The 23191-nt window shown below is 41.3% G+C and overlaps 2 protein-coding genes across 2 annotated transcripts in view; one reads left to right on the top strand and one right to left on the bottom strand.

Annotated features, from left to right (window-relative positions):
* The window catches only part of TkR86C (Tachykinin-like receptor at 86C), a 471986-nt gene that overhangs the window by 256993 nt on the left and 191802 nt on the right, over positions 1–23191 (bottom strand). The gene's annotated exons all lie outside the window — the stretch shown is intronic.
* Positions 1–23191, top strand: part of PPO2 (Prophenoloxidase 2) — a 52524-nt gene that overhangs the window by 17649 nt on the left and 11684 nt on the right. Inside the window, exons 2-3 of the mRNA XM_065220262.1 lie at positions 5802–6778; positions 6844–6989. Of these exons, the coding sequence (XP_065076334.1) occupies positions 5802–6778; positions 6844–6989 (1123 nt within the window). The remainder of the gene's footprint in view (positions 1–5801; positions 6779–6843; positions 6990–23191) is intronic.

Raw genomic sequence — 23191 nt, 5'->3', positions numbered from 1 at the left:
GTAAACAATCTAAAAATTCTAGGACATCATCAAATTTTTTTAAATCGTTTAGACCTCTCACATTCCATTGCAGAATTCTTAAATACCTAGGATTGTTGCCTAAGCAGGTTTCATTGAAATCATCAATATTATCGTGGAAGAAATTCTTTAAATTATCCATTCTTATAATTTAAGACATTTAATAAACAAATTGAATAACTAACGTTGGTTATCAATGAAAGCATGAAAATAACTCATTTACAAAAGAGATCCAGTAAGCGATTAAGATCATTTTTATTTCAAACAATTTCAGGTTTGGAATTTTCATCCTTTTTTATTAAAATTTCCCCACTTCTGCTTGGCCACGCATACTTAAAATTCAACCTTTGCTGCATGCTTCGCACTTCATTCAAATGGTCAATTGATGACGGGGTTAGTTCATCACGAATCACAATAGATGTGGGTTTACCATCGATAACAAGAGATTTGTCAACAGAAGTGGACATTAGCTCTCCATGTCCTCTTTTTTTCTCAAATATTAGTTCTTTGTCAGCTTTGGATCTAAAAACAACTCTTATTGGTACGATAGCATTCCTTTTCTTACTCGAATACAGCCTAGAAGCTGAAATAATCGACATTTTATCTGGAATAACTCCAATACTTGCTGCAGTTTTATGAATTAATTCAATAGCATTCTCTTTTGGAGAGGAAGGCAAACCTAGAAACATCGCATTGTTTGAAATCGCAAGTTTATCAGCTGTGTTAGCATGTTTTTCCATGTTTTGGACTGTTGCCTCCAATGACATTTGGGAGTTTTTAAGAATAGCAAGTTCCTGCTTGAGACTCTCATTTTCAGATTTCAACTCATTGAAATCTGAAACAATTTTGTCGAACTTTGATGACAAAAAATCTTGAGATTTTTCGATAGCATTAGTGATGGCTTGGACCTCCGATCTAACAGCACTTAGTTCAGCACAAAAAATTTGAGATATTGTGGTCTTCAACGCAGCACTAACCGAAGAAATAACGGAGATTTTAAGGTCTCTCATTTCTGTAATCCGTTTGTATATTTCCGCGCATTTTGCGGAACAGAAATACATGTTTTGCTGTATGCGTTGAACCGCACCACCAACAATATTTTTGCATTTAAAATGCCAACTTGAAAAACAATACATGCAGGTTATACAATTTTTTTAATCTAATTCCACTTTCTTGCACACTACACACAGAATATCGGTAACATCCATCCTAAACTCTTATTGTATATAAATAAATAAATAAATAAATAAATCAATAAATAAATAAATAAATAAATAAATCAATAAATAAATACACTGCAAATGAAAAATCAATAAATATAGCATAAACATACAACAATTTGACTAGCAATTTCTGAAAACTTTTTCATGAATTATGGTGAACAAAATGCACCGCCACAACACAGACGGAAAAATATGAAAACTATACAATTGACGATAAATTATTGATCTCTAAGTGCTACGAATATTCGATTAACATGAAAAAAGGTTGATCCATCTGATCATTCACTACACTGCGGTATGTCAAATCCCCACAGTCGACGATAGCAACATTGATATTATTCATGAGCATACAATTAATGTTTGTTGAGCTAAAGTGTATGATCTGGTCGATCCCCCAAATAAAGGTCCCACGGCAAGCTACTTGTCAAAACAAGTCGCTGTCTCCAACCACTTCACTTTCCATCCAACCGTTAAATCTGTCTCTTTCCGACCACAGCAGTCCCAAACTACATGCAAACTGTCTGAGCACAGCCGAATGCAATGAGAGCTATAGCCCTTGCCTGCAAGACAGAACCACAACAAAGTTTCTTTCCCTGTGTACAATCGAGACGTACTAGATCAACAGTCGATTCGAGCAGTATCTCGTATGACGTTCGCACCACGGAACAGAGCAAATTACTCGCGATAAGAGGAAGATTGAACACAACAACAACAGCAGCCAACCAACAACAACAGCAAGCAGCACAAAAGAAAGCACTATTACTATCTCAAACACATGAGGCAGACTTCGAGTAGCTACTGAATGACCTGAAGATCACAGTGAAAGTATCAAATTATTTCACTTTTTATGACTTTTTTTGAAAAAGTATAACACTTCCAGAGAACAAGAATTGTCTTCACTTCAACACCACAATAACTTATGGAATTTATATACACCTGTTCACAATAATTTCATTAATTAAGATAGACAAAATAAAATACTGTATAAACCATTACAAACAGTGTTGCTTGTTGAAAACGTCAACCGTCGCCAGGCAGGCCTTCTTGATGGTGATAACCTCGGAGTTCTTCTTGGAGCACATGATGTACCCGATTGGGACGCTGATGTCCACCGTAACGAAGCTCTTGTCCTTGACGAAGGCTCACCATGATTCACAGAATTCACCCGGGAAGATGTCCTTGGAGAAGAAGCCCAACGTTTTGCCATCCTTGGATCCCTTGATCGCCTCCAGCAGCTTTTCAAAATTGGCCTTGTCTTTGTCGTTCTTATCCCGAGCCAACAGCTTCATCGACGGAATGCTATCCTCACCGTTCTTCTCGATCTGCTTCAAGAAGTCGATATTCTTGCTGGTCAGAAAAATGATGGACCGTAATCGCATGAGTAAGCTCGTATTCCAGCAGCCAGGTCTGCAGCAAGGTGGATTTGCTGAAGATGGTTTCCTAGTCTACGCCGATCTACGTCAGAATACAATCCACCTTCTGCAGAGAATCATCATGGGAAAACTCTGACTCCTTCCAGTTGGCGAAGAGGCGTTTTGTTCGTCGGTTGAAGGAATCCTTATCGAGCACGATATTCGACAAAACATTCAAGCTGTCAGAAATACCGGGTTGCCAAATATTCCATAATATTCGTAGTTTTAAAAAAATTGCAGCTTGCTGTATGACTGGCACAATCAGCTCACCTTCGGCACACTGAGAAAAATGTTGATCCAAGATTGGTGTGCGGAGTGACCTGCTCCTTGGCAACGCCTCTTCTGAGCAAAAGTGGAACCTATGTATGATGGTGTCGTGCAGCAGCTGCCGAATGAGGCCAATGATGCCATTCACAATCATCGTGGGACCATCCTCGATCATTAATTTGCTATCTCTGAATTATCTTCCACTTTTCCAAAACCCTTTAGTGATGCATTTATGGACATTCGTATGGTGCATTAGTAAAATGCATGCGCTGCACGGCGTTGACACCTGGTCACAGCGGGGGAGTTAAGTTGTGACGCTCGGCAACTTGGCACAGTACTCGCTGACCATTTGAATGTCACTGTTGTTATCATTCTCTGAAAGGGGTTTTATCCATTCCGAGAATTGTTAAACCATACAGGGGATCACTATCCGGTGGTTTCATGTTCTGACAACATCTAAAATGGAAATATATTCTTTATCAATACGTACAGTTTGGGATTTTAGGCCTTTTATTTTTCATTATCATTTTCTCCAACATTAGTGGGTACCGGATCTTTATTCCTTTTGAATCCTTTAATTTCCAGCAGCTTCCGAATGACGGTAGTTCACCCAATGGTGGTGGAAGTTTCTCAGGGCGCCGCCAATTTCTTATAATTGATTGCTTCCAACAGGCAAAGTAAACAATATTCCGGTTCCTCATTCACAAGTAAAAGTTACTTTTACTAGGTATCGATCCGAGTTTCTATCCTCCACGTGATCCACCATAACAAGTTTCTCGGTTTGGAGTTGGAAAACCACCGGCTTGCTGTGATTAGGATACAAATCGCCGTGAAATTTTGTAGAGCAAAACAAAAACAACAACGAGTACCGTGTTGTGATTATTCGTTTCGGTGACATTAGGTCACACACACACACAGTCACTGTTTATAGTCCATTCTATGTGCGCGAGTATTGACGGTCCGAAAGTTAGGATAACAATAACAAACCAACATTTTTGGCTGGGACTAAAGTGAGGAAAACAAACTTCGCACTTGAAAATGGGATTACGCAAGTGTGTGTAATATAAACGTCAGAAAGCTCAATGTGCAGTCTCACTAACACACTGTACCAAACCACCGTCCTCAATTCGAATGAAACCTCAGACGATTCAAAACGAAACATCGAAATCGCCTTTTCGAATGAGAGCTGCAACCGGATGACGGTTGTTTTGAAATCAGATGATTTTCCTCTCGAATACAGGATGGACATTGTTATGAAAAGGGATAGGGCTCAGTTGGAATGCGTAATGCTCTCTGCAGAATGGTAGTCATCTTAAATTGAAATTAATTTGGTATTGGCTCAGCCCCTTAACACAAATCATTCAAAACGATGATGTAAATAATTCGATCGAATGTCATTTGCTGCTCTGAATAGACAAACGAGTTGGAAGCATAGCCATCGCTATCAGAGGTGGTACGAGCATTGGTAAAGCGTGGAAACCGTAAATTGTCTATTTCGTGGTGGAGGAAGATTGCTCTACCAACCAACAAGGAATTTTGTATCCATGATGAATGGCTGTTCATGGCTATTTAACATGGAAATGTAAACAATCGAATTAATAATCTAATCTAAAGCATTTATAAGTCATCCTATCCTTAAATTGTTGTCCTCTGAGTCCTGTATATTTTACAGCCAATTTTCAAATAAATATCATCCTTTATTTGGAGGACAGTCATATGGATGCTCATCAGTTGATGACGAATTCAACCATAAGGAAATCATCCAAAATTCAACAGCATATGGTTAAAGGGCTCAAGCAATACAATAATCAGTCGAAGTATTGCGGATGTTTTCGTTCAGTGCACTTGTACTTCAATGTTCCACCTTTGATTGACAGAGGCGCTGTTATCAGTGAAGTTTGACATTTGTATGGGAGAAGGGAACAGTTTCCAGTCTTCTTGATTTGTAGTCTTCGATAAAATGGGAATTTAGGAATTAAAAAACAGGTTATGCATAATTCAATTATCGGCAATGACCATTTCGTTGCGCTTTATTACGTCCCATTATTTAACATAAGTTAATTGAGAGCATTCTATGCCTGTACTATTTCTGCTAGACCTGTGCGCCGCCGCGCCACGCCACCGCCGCCGAAACTTTTTAACATGCCGCTGCCGCCAACGTTTTTGAGTTGTACAATTTTTGATACGCTGGCAATGTAATTTTTTTTTATCTAGTTCGTATATTCAATAGCGTTAGCTTTACGGAGCCGATAATTCATTGTTCATTATTTGTAACAAAATTCACTTATATCTATGTCTAGTCACTCGAACAGTCTAGTCTAGAACACTCGCGGCCTTCCCGAAGTTAGAAGGGTACATTGTCGAAGGATAGGATCAGGAGCTTGTGGGTGGGATTTCGTTGTCTCATCAGAGCGTTGTCGCCAGTATGAACGGTAGTGCGGTTCTAGTTTCGTCTGGAGTTCGACCGGCTATAGGGACCAGTGGGCGACGATGAGACTCATCGAGACGGGGGACAAGACAATTATTAAGATTATCGCATATTACTCAAAACTCCACAGGTACTAATTGAGAGCATTCGATGACTGCACCATTTTTGCATTAGTATAATAGTGTGGCAAGTACAATCATACTCCACCCCCAGGAAAGTCAAAAAATTTTCCAACTCGAAAAAATCCTAGACCAGACCGGGAATCTAGCCCAGCCACCTCCAGCATGGACTTGCTTTGTAGCTGCGCCTTTACCGACTGAGCTAAAGGAGACCTCACATGAGAGATTAAGTTTAGACCATCCCCTTTGACGGGAATCGGTAGACTTTACATTACGTGATCGGAACACAAACTAACCAAGCCTCTATTCCCTTTCACCTCCCCAACACCCCCAGGAATGCGCAACATCGAGGACCTCCAGAGCTGTGCCGTCTTCGCTCGGGACCGCATCAACCCGTACCTGTTCAACTATGCCCTCTCGGTGGCCCTGCTGCACCGCCGCGACACCAAGGACCTAGATCTGCCGTCGATCATCGAAGTCTTCCCGGACAAGTACGTCGATTCACGGGTCTTCGAACAGATCCGCGAGGAAGCGACCGTCGTGCCGGAGGGAATGCGAATGCCCATCGTCATCCCGAAGGACTTTACCGCTTCCGATCTGGACGAGGAACACCGGCTGTGGTACTTCCGTGAGGACATCGGTGTCAATCTGCACCACTGGCACTGGCATCTGGTGTACCCGTTCGAGGCATCCAACCGTGCCATCGTGGACAAGGATCGCCGGGGGGAGCTGTTCTACTTCATGCACTCGCAGTTGATCGCCAGGTACAACTTCGAGCGGCTCTGCAATCGACTGCAGCGAGTTAAACGACTCAACAATCTACGCGAACCGATCGCCGAGGGATACTTCCCGAAACTGGACTCGCTGGTAGCGTCCCGTACCTGGCCCGGACGGGTCGACAATGCGGTAATTAAGGACCTGAACCGCGAGCTGGATCAGATCAAGCAGGACGTATCGGATTTGGAACGTTGGATCGATCGCATCTACGAAGCGGTCCACCAAGGGTACGTCGTTGATGAATCCGGCAATCGCATCAACTTGGACGAGGAGAAGGGCATCGACATTCTGGGCAACATCATCGAGTCATCGATCCTGTCACCGAATCGTCAGCTCTACGGGGACATGCACAACGTCGGGCATGTGTTCCTGTCGTACACGCACGATCCGGACCATCGGCATCTGGAGTCGTTCGGCGTGATGGGTGACGTAGCTACGGCCATGCGTGATCCGGTGTTCTACCGTTGGCACGCGTTCATCGACGACATCTTCCAGGAGTACAAAATCAAGCTGCCACCGTACACCAAGAGCCAGGTAGGTTGCATAAGGGTGGCTAAACGGTAGTTGTTTGATGACGCGACGGTTTTCGATTTCCGCAGTTGACGTACGAAGGCATTTCGGTGACGGGAATCGCCGTTCAATCGGAAGGAGCTCCAACCAACACGATGCACACCTACTGGCAGCAATCAGATGTGGACCTATCGCGTGGTATGGACTTTGTTCCCCGTGGTAACGTATTCGCCAGGTGAGTACGTGAGTGGGCCTAATGATGGCGACGCGACGGGGCTAATGCGATTCAAATTGAAATCCAATGACATGTGTGACCTCTCATAATAATTACCGTTTCTGAACCGATGGGTGATTTCGTTTGCGGGGTGGATATTTGATACACGATAATTACACCAACACGAAATCGAACCAGGCCTAATGAGGGAACATTTCATTACGCATATGGGCAAACTTAAGCGAAGCTAGGAATGGTGTGAGCTGGATAATATTTGCGTCCTGGTTTCAAATCGATTGGCCCTCTCGGGCATGGGTTCAGTAAATGATATTTTGATATCGGTGCCTTCGGGGAAACCGTGTGGAATGGTTTGAAGTTCATTTAGTCAAGCTTCGCATTCATTTTTTGCTGTTGTTTGCGGTGAAATCGATCGGAAATTACGCATAATATGTTTTCCGTTAGCCAGTCATAAAATCTAGAAACCCCCTTCACAGACTACAAAATAGAGTACTTGACAGTGGAAACATGTCTGACAATACATGAATTTAGATTCACATCTGAAGTCCCTACTTTTTTGCATACTCAGCCAGCACAAATATGCTTTCTAAGTCCCGCCCCTAACAGGATTTCTCGTCGTTTTTATAAATGGGGCGCAGCTTAGAAAGATTTTTTTGTGATGTGTATGCAAAAAAGGAAGGACTTCCCATCAACTCATGGACCGGGAACCAACGGCTTTACTTCCCCTGATTAGAGATTTTTTATGCCTCAGAAAATCCCAACGAGACCGACTGGCATTTAACTCAGCCCCTTTGGAGTGAGAAGCAGTCACATTTTTCTTGATCGATAATTGTTAATTAAGCGTAACAGGTCTTCAGTCCTTCTAACAACTTCTAGTGGTCTTCTGAATGGTGATGTGTCATTAGGCCGAATGGCTGAAATGTGTATAGTTTTTCACTTTTCGAAATACGACATCTACGTTGCTTCAATTTTAGGAAATACTTCATGAAGTCCAAATACAGCTGATATGATGACGGACTTGCTCCATCACTTCAAATTGTGTAGAGTACAAATCTCGGAAACTACAGCAGCTTCACACTTTTCCAATGCAACCATAATTGTGATATGTGATATTTGTGCTCTTAATTATTCTAAGTAAAGATGGGCTTTATCAGAAATAAGAACTTAACAGAGCTTCACCTTAAAAAGAATCAGCAGCAAATAAAAAAAGCCACATTTAGTTGATGCATTAAACCTCCAAGATGTCCAAAAGCCTTAAAAATAAACCGCTCATGTTTCAAAGAAGTTTCAAATCTGCTATGAAAAATCTTAAGTAAGAAATATCATCAGAAGAAAACTTTGAAACATGTTTGAAAAATCAAAGGCAAAATCATCTGAAATCTGTTCCTGACGCCTCTCAAATATTGTCAAAGTCTTAATTCTTAAAATATTTTCTATTCTATCTTAAAATTTGTTCAAAATTATATAATCTGGCTTCCTAATTGGCAAACTTTAAATATGGGAAAAGTGTGGCTACCTTTGAATATAATTCTTAAAATTATTCAAGGACACAGAATTATGAAAATTAATCCCACATATTTTCATATTTATTCAAAGATCCTGAATCTTTGAATATTTATTCAAGTTCAAGATTCAACCTTCACGTCCCTAACATCTAGATTTGGTTAGATTTACTAATTAAATTGGCTCTAACAAAATCATTTAAAATAATTTCCTGCACATCAAGTTGTATTTTGTCAAGAATGTTATCAGGTTTTAGAATCCGTAAAGAAAATTATGGTTCATTACATGATACCGGAGTTACTCCGGGTTCAGTTGCGATCATTCTGGCTCGGCATTTGGCTTGACTGTTCTGTTATAGTTGTAAATATGGTTAACATGAGGTTTTCTCACTCAAATGATAAAATTGGACCAACGTTTGCTGTATCGATAGTCCATGGCCACATCGGTTTCCGATGCCCTCGGGAAAGTGGCCAATTCTCGAAAAGAACTAAAACCTGCCATGCGACATATCAAACTTCATTAGTTTTCAAAATTCGCCTTGGTCAGGCCTTATTGGGAGTCCACGGCCACATTGGCCCACCCCGGAATGATCCGGTGCCCTCGAGACAGTCGCCAGTTCTCAAAAAAACCATGCGACATATCAAACTGCATGATTTTTCAAAACTCGCCTTGTAAAGACCTTATTGAGAGTCCGCGGCCACATTGCCCGTCCAGGGAATGTTCTGGTACCCCCGGAAAAGTGGCCAATTCTCTAAAATAACCGGAACCTGCCATGCGACACATCAAACTTCATGATTTTTCAAAACCGCGGCCACAGTGGCCCTCCCGGAAATGATCTGGTGCCCTCGGGGAAGTAGCCAATTCTCGAAAAGAACCGAATCCTGTCATGCGACATATCAAACTTCATGATTTTTCAAAACTGGCCCTGTAAAGGCCTTATTGAGAGTCGTTAGCCTTATTGACCGTCCCGCTAATGTTTCGATGCCTTCGAGGAAGTGGCTTATTCTCGAAAAGAACCGAATCCTGCCATGCCTGCCAAACTACATGATTTTCAAAACTCGGCCAGTAGATACCTTTTTGAGAGTCCACGGCCACATTGGCTCTCCCGGGAATGATCTGGTGCCCTCAAGGGAGTGACCAACTCTCGAAAAGAATCGAAACCTGCCATGTGACACATCCCGGGAATGATCCGGTGCCCTCGGGCAAGTGGCTAATTCTCGAAATGAACCGAAATCTGCCATGCGACACATCCCGGGAACTATCCGGTGCCCTCGAGAGAGTGATCAATTCTCTATAATTACCGAAACCTCCCATGCGAAATTTCCAACATCATGATTTTTCAGATCTCGGTCAGTAGAGACCTTTTTGGGAGTCCACGGTCACATTGCCCCCCGGGAATGATCCGGTGGCAAGTGGCAATTCTCGAAATGAGCCGAAACCTGCCATGCGACACATCAAGCTTCATGATTTTTCAAAACTCGGCCAGTAGAAGCCTTTTTGAGAGCCCGCGGCCACATTGGCCCTCCCGGGAATGATCCGGTGCCCTCGAGGGAGTGACCAACTCTCGAAAAGAATCGAAACCTGCCATGCGACATATCCAACTTCATGATTTTTCAGACCTCGGTCAGTAGAGACCTTTTTGGGAGTCCACGGCCACATTAACCCCATTTAATCAACCCTCTCGAGGGAATTTCTTCTACCCTCTTGGAGGAATGTCTTCTATCTTCTCGGAGGAATTTCTTCTACCTTCTCGGAGGAATTTGTTCAATCTTCTCGGAGGAATTTCTTCTACCTTCTCGGAGGAATTTGTTCTACCTTCTCGGAGGAATGTCTTCTACCCTCTCGGAGGAATTTCTTCTACCTTCTCGGAGGAATTTCTTCTACCTTCTCGGAGGAATTTGTTCTACCTTCTCGGAGGAATGTCTTCTACCTTGTCGGAAGAATGTCTTCTACCTTTTCGAAGGAATTTCTTCTACCTATTCGGAGGAATTGTTTCTACCTTCTCGGAGGAATGTCTTCTACCCTCTCGGAGAAATTTCATCTACCCTGTCAGAGAATTTCAACTGCCCTCTCAGGGAGCGCCAGTAGTATCCAAGAGGACGGTTCTCACTAACCGAGTTGCACCATTGTCGTGACTGGACCGAGGTTTCCAGCCTCGGTCACGGTTCCACGAATCTACCGCTCAGCTGGTGGTCCGATGTAGTAACCGTACCGAGGTTTCCAGCCTCAGTCACGGTTCCACAAATCTGCTGCTACCTCTGTTGGTCCGCTAGTGCCGCTTTCCCTTCTTCTGGTTGTCTCTCCACAGTCCGTCATGAGAATGCCGTCAACGAGCTTAGGTACCTCATATTTGTACCTCTAGCTGGATCAAACTTCCCGGACCAATCAGATTCCGTTTACATACGGTCTATCACGCTTCACGCTCACTCGATTCTACTCATTTCTATTCCACACTAACTCTATCTACTACAGTCTTCAAGACCGCAACTATTGGTCTACATGGTCACTTTTAGTGATCTTCAGGACCACTACTAGTGGCCCTCAATTCTGCTTCCAGTGGTTCTCTATCACTGTTTCTACTGATCTTTAGGGCCAACGCTAGCGGTCTTCAGGACTGCTTTTAGTGGTCTTCAAAATCACTTCTAGGGGTGTTCAAAACTACTGCAAGTGGTCTTCTGAACTACTTCAAGTGGTCTTCAAGACCACAACTAGCGGTCTTCATGGTCACTTTTAATGATCATCAGGACCACTTCTAGTGGCCCTCATTACTACATCCAGTGGTTCATTACCATTGTTTCGACTGGTACTCAGGACTTCTTCTAGTGGCCTTCAGGACTGCTTCTAGTGGCCTTCAGAACCAACTCTAGCGGTCTTCAATATCAATTCTAGGGGTCTTCAGTATCACTTGCAGGGGTCTTCAAACAACTGCAAGTGGTCATCAGAACTACTACAAGTGGTCTTCGAACCACAATTAGCGGTCTTCATGGTCACTTTTAGGGATCTTCACGATCACTTCTAGTGGCCCTCAATAATACTTCTGGTGGTCCTCTACCACTGTTCCTACTGGTCTTCAGGACCACTTCCAGTGATCTTCAGAACCATTTCTAGCGGTCTTCAGGATTGCTTCGAGTGGTCTTCAAGACCACTTCTAGGGGTCATCATGGTAACTTGTAGTGATCTTCAGAACTATAGAAAGTGGTCAATAAGACCACAGTTAGTGGTCTTCATGGTCACTTTTAGGGATTTTGAAGATCACTTCTAGTGGCCCTCAACACTACTTCCGGTGATCCACACTTTTTGTGGTCTTCAGGACCAATTTTAGTGGTTTTCAGGATTGCTTCCAGTGGTCTTCCAGACCACTTCTAAGGGACTTCAAAACAACTGTAACTGGCTACTTCGAGTGGTTTTCAAGATCACAACTAGCGGTCTTCATGGTCACATTTAAGGATCTTCACGACCACGTCTAGTGGCCCTCAACACTACATCTACTGGTCTTCAGGACTATTTCTAGAGGCCTACATGACCAATTCTAACGGATCAAGATTGCTTCTAGTGATCCCTCACTAGTGGATCACTTCTAGTGATCTTCAGGACCGCTTGTAGTGGTTTTCAGGACCAATTCTAGAACTACTTCAAGTGGTTTTCAAGACCACAACTAGCGGTCTTCATGGTCACTTTTTGTGATCATCAGGACCACTTCCAGTGGTCCTCAACAGTACATCCAGTGGTTCTCTACCACTGTTTTCTACTGGTCAACAAGACCACACTCGTGATACTCTTTAGACATCAACATTTTTTGAGATACAACACATTCAGAGCCTAAAAATCAAGTTTCGACTGGGTCACTTCATATTTATCAACCTATCCCATATGAACCGTAAACAGTACCGAGTTGACATGACCCATAATTGATGCAAATAATTTATATATTTCAACCATATCGGAATGAACTCAACCCATTTAAACATACCGGGACAACCTCCCTCTTCGAGCGCATATACATTGGACGCGGATCTGCACCCCCAGTAAACAAGGGCCAAGGACCGCAGGGCAATATTGCACACCGATAAATTAATAAAGCAAGTGGGTGCAGGTTGTGCAAATTTGCTTATCACGCACTATTAGTGCGTGCGTAGAGGTAGAAAACCAATTCAAACATGTTCGACAACAAGTTCAACGATGAGGGTTTATATTAAAAACACATTGTCCAACAATCATGGGGCCTTGCAGCACACGGCCATACGGTCGGTCAGGTCAGGATCTCGATTGCCGAATAGTTAATTTACACAACACAACCAACAAACAGCAGCACCAGTAGTCAGAGTAGGATGACACCGTGTCGAACGGGGGCCAATTTGCATTTTCCGACTGATTGGGTTATGGAAACAAGTGTTGCAGAGCAACGAAATAAAAAACATTGCAACCATGTTACAATCGTTATAAACCCACGAGGACATCGGGACCCAATTTTCCGGCCTTAATTACAATATAATTTCTATCGACACGTATCAATCGGCTTTTCAGAACCTATAATCCGATCCAACAACACCGACAGATGGTGTGACAGACACATTTGCATTGTTGTCCGTGTCCACGACCACGTTGGATCCGAAGGGCTAATCTTGGTGCTACATCTCGTCGGAGAAGGATCATTCTACGCATAAATTAGTCCGAGCAAATTGATTACATGGTCCGAAACCGGGGCATCAGAAACTCCGGGACAATGGAGGGATGTTTGCTGTTTGTGCTTCCGGTCGATTACGGTTTGTTTTTGTTGAACCGGGGTGAAGCATCTGGTAAGATGACGCTTTGAAACTAGAATGAAATGGGAGACTACAATCCCTCCGAGCACTCATAAGGGTCTAAGCCAAAATGGCATCAATTTGTTTCGTATATACCTTATCACTGATTTATCTCACTTGGCTTCTTTCACTGTTTTCGTTCTCAAATAAGAATCGAGACGCGATAAAAATGTTCTCTTCGGGAACGTCTGAGTTCCAAGTCAAGTCATGAATGCTCATAGGGAACTTACAGATTCAATTTGAGAACTACTCTACGTCGGCAAGTTCTGAGTACCTAATCAAATCATGAATGCTCCTAAGGAATGTCTAGAATCACTTCGGGAGCCTTTAGAATCTCCATTCTGAATTGCTGAAATTCTTTTGGGGAACAGCCGTAGTACCCGTTGGGATCGTCTGCATATCAAGTCAAGTCATAAATACTTAAAAGATATGTCCAGAATTCCTTCGGGAATGGCTGGAATCCTCGCCGGAAATGTCCAAAACCACTTCGGGGACGGCTCTAGTGCCCTTTGGGACTGTCTGAAAACTAAGTCAAGTCATGAATGCTCGTAGAGAATGTTCGGAATAACTTTCGTAACGACTCTAGCACGCATTGGCAACGGTTGAATACGAAGTCAAGCCAGGAATTATAATTTGGAATGTCCGGACTCACTCCGAAACGTCTGGAAACTTCATTTTGAACTACTGGAATACTCGTTGGGAATGTTCGGAATCTTTTTGGGAACGTCTCTAGTACCCGTAGCCGTCGGGAACGTCTGAATACCAAGTCAAGTCATGAATGTCCGGAATCACTTCGGAATCGTTTGGATTTTCCATTGTAAATTGCTGGAATCCTCGTCGGGAACGTCTAAATACCAAGTCGATTCATGAATGCTTGTAAAGAATGTCCGGAATAACTACAGGAACGTTTGGTGGAATCCTCATCGGGATCGTCTGTAGTACCCGTCTGGGACGTCTTAATACCAAGTCAAGTCATGAGTGCTCGTAGGGAATGCCCGGAATCACTAGATCATTGACCTAATCTACAGGAATTCTCGTTTGAAACGTCTGGATACCAAGTCAAGTCATGAATGCTCGTAAGGAATGTCTAGAATCATGCTTGTAAGGAATGTTCGGAATAACTACGGGAACGTCTGGTGGAATCCTCACCGAGAATGTCCGGGATCGTCTGTAGTACCCGTCTGGGACGTCTTTATACCAAGTCAAGTCATGAATGCATGAATGAAATGTCTGGAATCACTTGTTTGCAGTTTGAATACCAAGTCAGATCATGAATGTTTGTAGAAATTGTCCGGAATTACTTCGGGTCTCCATCGTAAACAACTGGAATCCTCATCGAGAATTTCTGTTCGGGACTTGCATTAATCTTCATTTGGACCATCCGATATTTTTTTTTGGGAATCGCCGTTGAGAACGTTTCGAATATCTGCCAGGAGTCACTGGAATCCACATTCGGTATGAATATGAGTTTAGAAATTGGCGTATTGTTCTCAATGGAGCTTACCGCCATTTGCATTCTTCCATCAATTATGGAAGGGACCATCTATAAATAGCGTAGCATATTTTTCACCAGCTTGCCATCTCGTAAAGGATTTTGGCAGGTCTCAATTTCTACAGACCACGACCAAAGTTTTAAACCAAAATTATAACAAGTTCTGATACCCTGTTATCGAGGTTTGATAACTGATAGGTTATCATTGCAGTTGAATTAACAGCCAACATAATACAAATAATATCAATTATAACAAAAAAATGCACGTTGGATTTCACACAAATAACTAGTTTAGATATTATTGAAAACATCTTGATAACAAATCTTGAAATCTATGTTAATTTGTTCAACCGATTTCAAATTATGTTATAGTTTTGATATTAAAGCCTTACGCTGATAATTGAAATATGATTAAACTTTCTCGTATTTCTCCGGACTTCCTCGAAGTTTGCAGGACTTCCCAGATTTTTTTTGAATTTCCTTAGAAGTTCACTGTACTGTTCTCACAATTTCCTGATCTTCTCGTTACTTCTAAATGTTTGCGAAATTTTCTGTGAAGTTCCTGATTTTTTTTTCATAAGTTCACTAAATTCCCTTAGTTATTTGGACTATCCGTAGGTCTTTGGAACTTATTTAAGGATCCCAGTATTTTTTTGATATTGATGGAAGTGCCCTACTATAGTTGTATAAACTTCCCTGAAGTTACCGCAATTTCCCCGATATTCATGAAACTACCCTGAGGCATTGAAGCGTAACAACTGAAAACAAAGTACTTCTTAGAAGTTTACTTGACACGTCCCAAAAGATCCCTCAAACCTAAAAGTAGTCTAGAAACATCCCGGAAGTTCCTTAGAACCTTGCTAGAAGCTTCTTTGACACTTCCCAGAAGTTTCCTTGAAACTTTCCAGAAGTCTTTTGGAAACATCCCAAAAATTATCTTGCATCTTCTTAGAAGCTTCCTTAACACATCCCAACAGATCACTCAAAGCTTCTCAGAAGTTCTGTCGGTGCTTCACAGAAGATCCTTCAAAGCATTCCAGAAGTCCATGTAAAGCATCCCAGAAGTCCTGTATAAACTTTACATCACACTTTTCATATGTTCCGAGAGATAATTCTCTCATTATTTCCCTGAAGTAATCTTGGTGCTATCCATAATTTTACTCGGAAGTGCCGAAAATTTCCCTTGGAACTTTCTAGAAGTTAACTTGAAACATCCCAGATGCGACTTTTGTACTTACGCGATGTTACCTCTAGTCTTCTCCAATGTTCTCTTGTTTTCTTCTTAGAAATGCCCCACAAACTCCCTCGAAATACATCAGAGGTTTTTTTCCAAAACATACCAAATGTCCCATCAAAAATTTCTTGGCTAAAAGTTCCCTTGGTACTTCTCAAAAGCTCCCATGACACTTCCTAGAGGGTTCCTTGAAATTGTTCCTTCCTTAACTAATAAAAAAAAGTTCCATAGAAATATCCCCCTTGATCCATCAAACTTTCCAAAAGTTCCCTTAAAACTTTTCAGAAGTCCCCTAGGAACTTCTTAGAAGTTTCCCTGACACGATCCCCCAAAAGATCCCTTAAGCCTTTAAAACACTCCGAATACGGTGGGTAAAAAACTTTACGCCGACTACGAAGCCTCCGAAAAACGTGTAACGGCAAGTTTGCAATGGCATAACTTAGCCATTTCTTAATTAAATTCAAAAATTGTGATCCTAGGGACTGCAGATGATTTTGATTGTAAAAAATTGAAAATAGAGTCGTCTACATTTTTTAGAAAGCGAAAAGAGTTGTTACACGTTTTTTTTTTAAAGGTGTGTTTATAGGGTTTTGCAAGTGGCGCAAGATCTGTAATTTAGATTCAAAGTGTTTTTTATGTTACTTCATACGCGAAGTTAACGATTTTCAGAGTTGGTTGGAAATGCTAACATGAAGCTTTAGTGTGATGATTTATTAGCTAGAGAATGATCTTTAGAAGAGTGTAGGTGAATAGTTCCGTTAGAGTACGGCAGTATGAAAATTGAATAGAAGTTGAAAATGAGCGAAGGGCCATTAAAGCGACAGTTTTCAAGATAGACGCACATTTTTGCCTGTGGACTTGGAGACATACTTCAAGTCCCCGCGTACATCGTACGGGCTAGGCAAAAATGTGCGTCTATCTTGAAAACTGTCGCTTTAATGGCCCTTCGCTCATTTTCAACTTCTATTCAATTTTCATACTGCCGTACTCTAACGGAACTATTCACCTACACTCTTCTAAAGATCATTCTCTAGCTAATAAATCATCACACTAAAGCTTCATGCTAGCATTTCCAACCAACTCTGTAATTTAGATTAATGTTCACAATTCGCCAGAGTACCGTCATGGTTTCTATATATGGATCCTGGAGACAATGGAAGGGTCCTCGAAAAATCCGGAACATCCGTAAAAGTGGTCAATCCATGAACATGATCCTACCCAAGTAACAATTCAAGCTGAACATTGAGAACAGAAGCTGATTATTGGTTGATTTAAGGTGTACAAAGCTGATTAACATCAGGCTGAATATATAGTTGATTAGTAGTGCATGAAGCGAATTGTATCCCCATAATCCTACCTATTGAGGTTAGCTGATCCAAAGATTGAACAAGCCTTATTTAAGCTTAACACAACGCCACAAATCAGCAATGCGTTACACATATTTTGATAGCTTGATTTGTTAAATAACGTCAGTGTCTGTGTCCCTCGTTGCATGTCCGACATTTTAGTTCTTCTAAATTCACTGCCTATCTTTAATTACAAGCAGTGGCAGCAGTAGAGACAAGGAAAAGGAGATTTTTAGGAATAGCTGGTAGATGTGGGCTGCGACAAGTATACATTTGTATTCCTGTGTTTTGTCTGTTATATTGCACTGAAGTTTCAGACCGCATTTCAAAAATATTAGTTGTCGTTTACAATTCTGCATTGCTGTATAATACTCTTCCGGTTGCTGTTATTCAACTTAAATTTGACGTGCTTCAAGTTAATGGTCATATCTTTTGCCACACATATGCTTAAATGGTTCAGTAGGTATGGTTGACGCCTGTGATTCAGCGACTGCCGGTTCGAATCCCAAAATCCAAAGATAATTTTTAAACTTATGTTAACAACATAAATATGTAAATTCAATTAGTCAGCAACAATTTAAAGCAGTTCCATATAAATGCATAAGATATGAAGCGGTCTTCCATTATTATTTTTGAAATAAAACTAGAAGGCTGAACAAGGGTTGGAAAAGACTGTTATGTAATGCCTTAAAAAGCTTATAATGTACATTACTGTTCAGCTTTTGGCTGATTAAAATCACCAGATTTAGATGTTTAAAAGCTGAACAAAGGGTAACGTGGTCTATGTACAGCAATTATTCAATCTAAGGTTGAATTAAAATCTATTAAACAACACTTGTTAAGCATCAAATTGTTACCTGGGTAGAGCTCCGCGGTTTTTTTGAAAACATTAGGAACTGTGATATAAAAGAAATTTGGGGTCGTGACATAAACATGGACCTGGATGGCCATGGGATCGTTTTCCGGAAGATCCGGAACATCCGTAAAAGTAGACAATCTACGAAACTGATCCTAGAGCTCCGCATTTTTTTTAAACATTAAGAGCTGTGATGATTGAAAGAATTTGGGGTTGTGACTTAAACATGGACCTGGATGTCTATGGGACCGTCCTCCGGAAGTTTCGGAACATCCGTAAAAGTGGTCAATCCATGAAACTGACCCTAGAGCTCCCCAGTTTTTGAAAAACACTAAGAACTAAGATGATAGAATGAATTTGAAGTCGGGACATAAACATGGACCTTGATGGCCATGAAACCGTCCCCCGGAAGATCCGTAAATTCCGTGAAAAAGAAAAATTCACGAAACTGATCCTAGAGATCTGCAGTTCTTTTTTAAACACTGTGATATATGAAACCACTAGACCACTTTTACGGATTTCTATGCCCATCCAGATCCATGTTTTTGTCACGACCACAAATTGTGTCAAGATACCTCGAAATGTCCCTCTACATCCCAGAAGATCCCTTAAAAAATCCCTGAAGATCCATTTAAACTTTCTTAAAGTCCTGAAGAAACTAATTAAAAGTTTCTTTGGCACGGCCCAACAGATAGTTGCCTTGAAGCTTCTACGAACTTTCCTTGAAACTACCCAGCAATCCCTTAGAAGCATCCCAGAAGCTCCATTGAAACTTTTCAGAAGTTCTGTAGAAAGTTCTTGGGAGTTTCTTTGGCATGTCTCAAAAAATTCCTCAATAGTAGCCTCAAAGCTTCTCAGAAATTTCCTTGAAACGTGCCAGTACTCCCTTCCCAAGTAACATTGTAAGTTTTATTAAGGTTTTATAGCATTCTACAAGTCTAAATCATGGTCTACAGAACCCTCATAAAACCCAAAATGTTACTTGGGTTAGAAGCATCTCAGAAGGTCTATTGAAGCTTTCCAGAAGTCCTGTAGAAGATTCTCAGAAGGTTCTTTGGCACGTCCGAAAGTATCCCTCCATAGTTGCCTTGAAGCTTCTCGGAAGTTTCATTGAAACTTCCCAGTAATCCCTTAAGAGGATCCCAGAAAATTCATTGAAACTTTCCAGAAGTCTATAGAAACGTCTCAAAAGGCCCCTCCATAGTTGCCTCGAAGCTTCTCAGAAGTTTCCTTGAAATTTCCCAGTAGTCCCTTAGAAGCTTCTCAGGACCTTCCGGAATGCTTCTAAGGGAATGCGGGGAAACTTTCCAGAAGTTCTGTAGAATCTTCTTAGAAATGTGATTGGCACGTCTCAAAAGATCCCTCGATAGTTGCCTACAAGCTTCTCAGAAGTTTCCTTGAAACATTCCAGAAGTACCGTTGAAACTTCCCAGAAGCATCCCAGAAGTTCCATTAAAGCTTTCCATAAGTCTGGTAGACACTTCTTGGAAGTTTCTTTGGCACGTCTTAAAATATCACTCAATAGTTGCCTCGAAGATTATCAGAAATTTCTTTGAAGATTCACAGATGGTTCTGTGACACTTCTCTGAAGTTTCCTTGAAGTTTCTTAGAAGTTTCCTTCCCGCATAAACAATAACCATAAGAAGCGCCTAACCACCAATTCGGGATATCATGCCAACTTTATGTGGTATTGTCATACCATCTAAGATATCGTTTGTGTATGGTACCCGTTTATTAGGGTTGAAACTCCCTTAGAAGCTTCTCAGAAGTTTCCTTAAAGCTTCTCAGAAGTTTCCTTTAAGCTTTTCAGATTTTTCCTTGAAACTTCCCAGTACTCCCTTAGAAGCATCCTATAAGATCCATTGAAGCTTTTCAGAAGTCCTGCAGAAGCTTCTTAGAAGTTTCTTTGGAACGTCCCAAAATACCCCTCAATAGTTGCCTTGAAGCTTTTCAGAAGTTTCCTTGAAACTTCCCAGCAGTCCCTTAGAAGCTTCTCAGAAGTTTTTTTGAAGCTTCTCAAAATTTTCCTTGAAACATTACTCCCTTAGAAGCATCCTATAAGATCCATTTAAGCTTTTCAGAAGTCCTGCAGAAACTTCTTAGAAGTTTCTTTGGAACGTCCCAAAATATCCCTCAATAGTTGCCTTGAAGCTTTTCAGAAGTTTCTTTGAAACTTCCCAGCAGTCCCTTAGAAGCTTCCCACGAGCCCTAGAAAACTTTCCAAAAGTTCTGTAGAATCTTCTTAGAAATGTGATTGGCGCATCTCAAAAGATCCCCCGATAGTTGCCTACAAGCTTCTCCGAAGTTTCCTTGAAGCTTCTCAGAAGTTTCCTTGAAACATTTCAGAAGTGCCATTGAAATTTCCCAGAAGTTCCATTGAAACTTTCCATAAGTCTGGCAGAAACTTCTTAGAAGTTTTTTTGGCACGTCCCTAAATATCCCCCAATAGTTGCCTTGAAGCTTTTCAAAAGTTTCTTTGAAACTTCCCAGCAGTCCCTTAAAAGTATCCCAGAAAATCCATTGAAACATTCCAGAAGTCTGTACCAACGTTTCAAAAGACCTCTCAATTGATGCTTCGCAGAACTTTCTCGGATGGTTCTAAGGGACTGCTGAAAAGTTTCAGGGAAACTTTCCAGAAGTCCTGTAGAAACTTCCTAGAAATTTCATTGATACGTCCCAAAAGAAGTTTCAGAAGTTTCCATGACGCTTCTCAGAAGAATTCTTGACACAACCCAGAAGTTCCAGAAGGACTTCGCAGAATTCTGGTAGAAACTTCATATAAGTTTCTTTGGCACGATTTAAAATCTCCCTCAATAGTTGCCTTGAAGTTTCTCAGAAGTTTTCTTGAAACTTCCCAGTACTCCTTTCAAATATAGGATGATGATACGTGAAGCAAACCAAACTCCAGTGGAAATCCATAATTCTCGCTGCAAGAATTATTGTCATGCCAAATTGGAATACATATGGCATTGGTTCAACCTTTAAACGCAAATCATTAAAAAATAAGAGGCAAATAATGAACTTCCATCAAAACATCCCACTAGATCTTGAAAAATGGATACCCAATCAACCATGCACCGGAATCATTTGTCTATAATTACCCTGAAACGACAAAACAATCTCATCTCGTTTGGGCTTCAGGGCATCCATAATACACCTTCTACCTCACCTGCTATGGAGTTTGCACATCCAACAATAAGCTTTATTCGATACCATTCTCCCATAGGTGCCTCCTCTGGCCCCCTCCCCCTAACGATGGAAACATTATTTGTTAACAATCTAATTCAATTACCATTACACATCCTGTAGACCCACTGTGTCCATTCCGGTTGTTAAGCCAACATGGAAGCAGATGCAACATGCAGCACTCCATTTAGTATAAACAATGGGAAACTGTTGATCCCTACAGCAGCAGAGGTACGCTCCGGTAACCAATTTAAGTTGAATTTCTTCGGGAAGGAAAGCGATTACGCTCCGAGATCGTTGTTGGATGCTTGTTTTAATTGAAAAACTTTTCCGTACCTACGTTGGAATTCCAATAAAACTACTCTACAGTAAATGGCTTTGTGGCAATGGGTGTTGCCATTGTTGACAGCAGGCAGGCACCCGGTTGTCTAATGAAGTAAGGTCAATTTTCTCGGTGGGTGATAAGCTGAGTGTCGCAGGGAAAAGTACTCCCCCGGCAATTATGAGTTCTAGCCCCGTAATCCGGAATGTCTGGAATTTTACCGGCAGATTACAGCTGCCGGAGAAGTTTTCGTAAACAATTCCAAAGACCTTCTCTGAAGATCTGATCTTTGATGATATGCAGCTCCTGTGCAATTCCATTTCAAATTAGGATCGCTTTCAAAACAACTTAATTTTACAGAGTTGGGCGGAAATGCTATACTCATATATATTTATTTATTTCATCAACCGATGTAGCGATAATTTATTAACTAGAAAAATGTTTGAAGAGGTTAGGTGGATAGTTCCGCTAGAGTACGGCAGTGTGAAAATTGTACAGAAGTTGAAGTTGAGCGACAATTCTAATCAAATGCACACTCCTTTACCTAACTCATACATTGATGGCTGAGGGGATTTGAGGTATGTCGTCAAATTCACAGGCAAAAGAGTGCACGTTTGACTTGCTCATATACTGTCTGCGGCTGTGGAATAGCTCTAGCGACGTTCATCACTACCTAAAGCCCCGCGTTAACGAAAGTATTTCCAGCTTGTGCTCCAACTTAAGGAAAACTGAAAACCAAAAAAAACTGTCATCAAGTTTCAAGGAATTATGGTAAAATGACGGAGACAGGGAATAATGTATATCAGGAAAATTTCCGGAACCTTAAGAATGTTCCGAGAACTTCTTGACAATTTTGGGAATTTCAGGGAAGCTCCCTAAAACTGCATTAATTCATTCGTTTTAACTTTTGGAAAATAACGGGTACCTTAAAGAACTTTGGGAAATCTTGGGAAGCAGAATAAAATTTATAATTTTATTAGTAAACTTCTAGAACTTTCGTCCTTGAGTAATGTTCTTGTACCGGGTCCATATTCGTTGCCCGGTTGTTGAAAGTAGCTTGCCATTGTGTTGAACTTTCTTGGCGGGATCGACTGTTACGAACTATGTATTTACTATACATGTACTTACTTACTAACTAAATTCCGTTTTAGTGTTAAGAGCCCACAGCATAGGCACAATTGTTACGATGTTCGGTATCGTATGCTACAAAACAAGATCTCATGTTAGCTGGACGTCATACTCTCGAGGAGTACATTAAAAGGCACTTCTGATGATGATGATGGTCCCACCTCTTACCCCTACAAAGGTTTGAGCTGGACGATTTATCTTTAAGATAATTAAATATGACATTTTAACCAGGTTGGCAAACAAAATCGAACTGGTTTCAGTTACAGATATAAATTCCCTCTAGAGTTTACAGTTGCTTCACAGCGATATAAATGTGGAAAAGCTCAGGCGTTCTTT

This window comes from Ochlerotatus camptorhynchus, unplaced genomic scaffold, assembly GCF_037179485.1.
Source record: "Ochlerotatus camptorhynchus isolate MF236.1 unplaced genomic scaffold, CSIRO-AGI_Acam_v1.1 ptg000010l, whole genome shotgun sequence".
In the NCBI taxonomy this organism is placed as follows: Eukaryota; Metazoa; Arthropoda; class Insecta; order Diptera; family Culicidae; genus Ochlerotatus; species Ochlerotatus camptorhynchus.
Note: the sequence above shows the minus strand (reverse complement) of the source record. Positions and strands in the feature narration are given on the sequence as shown.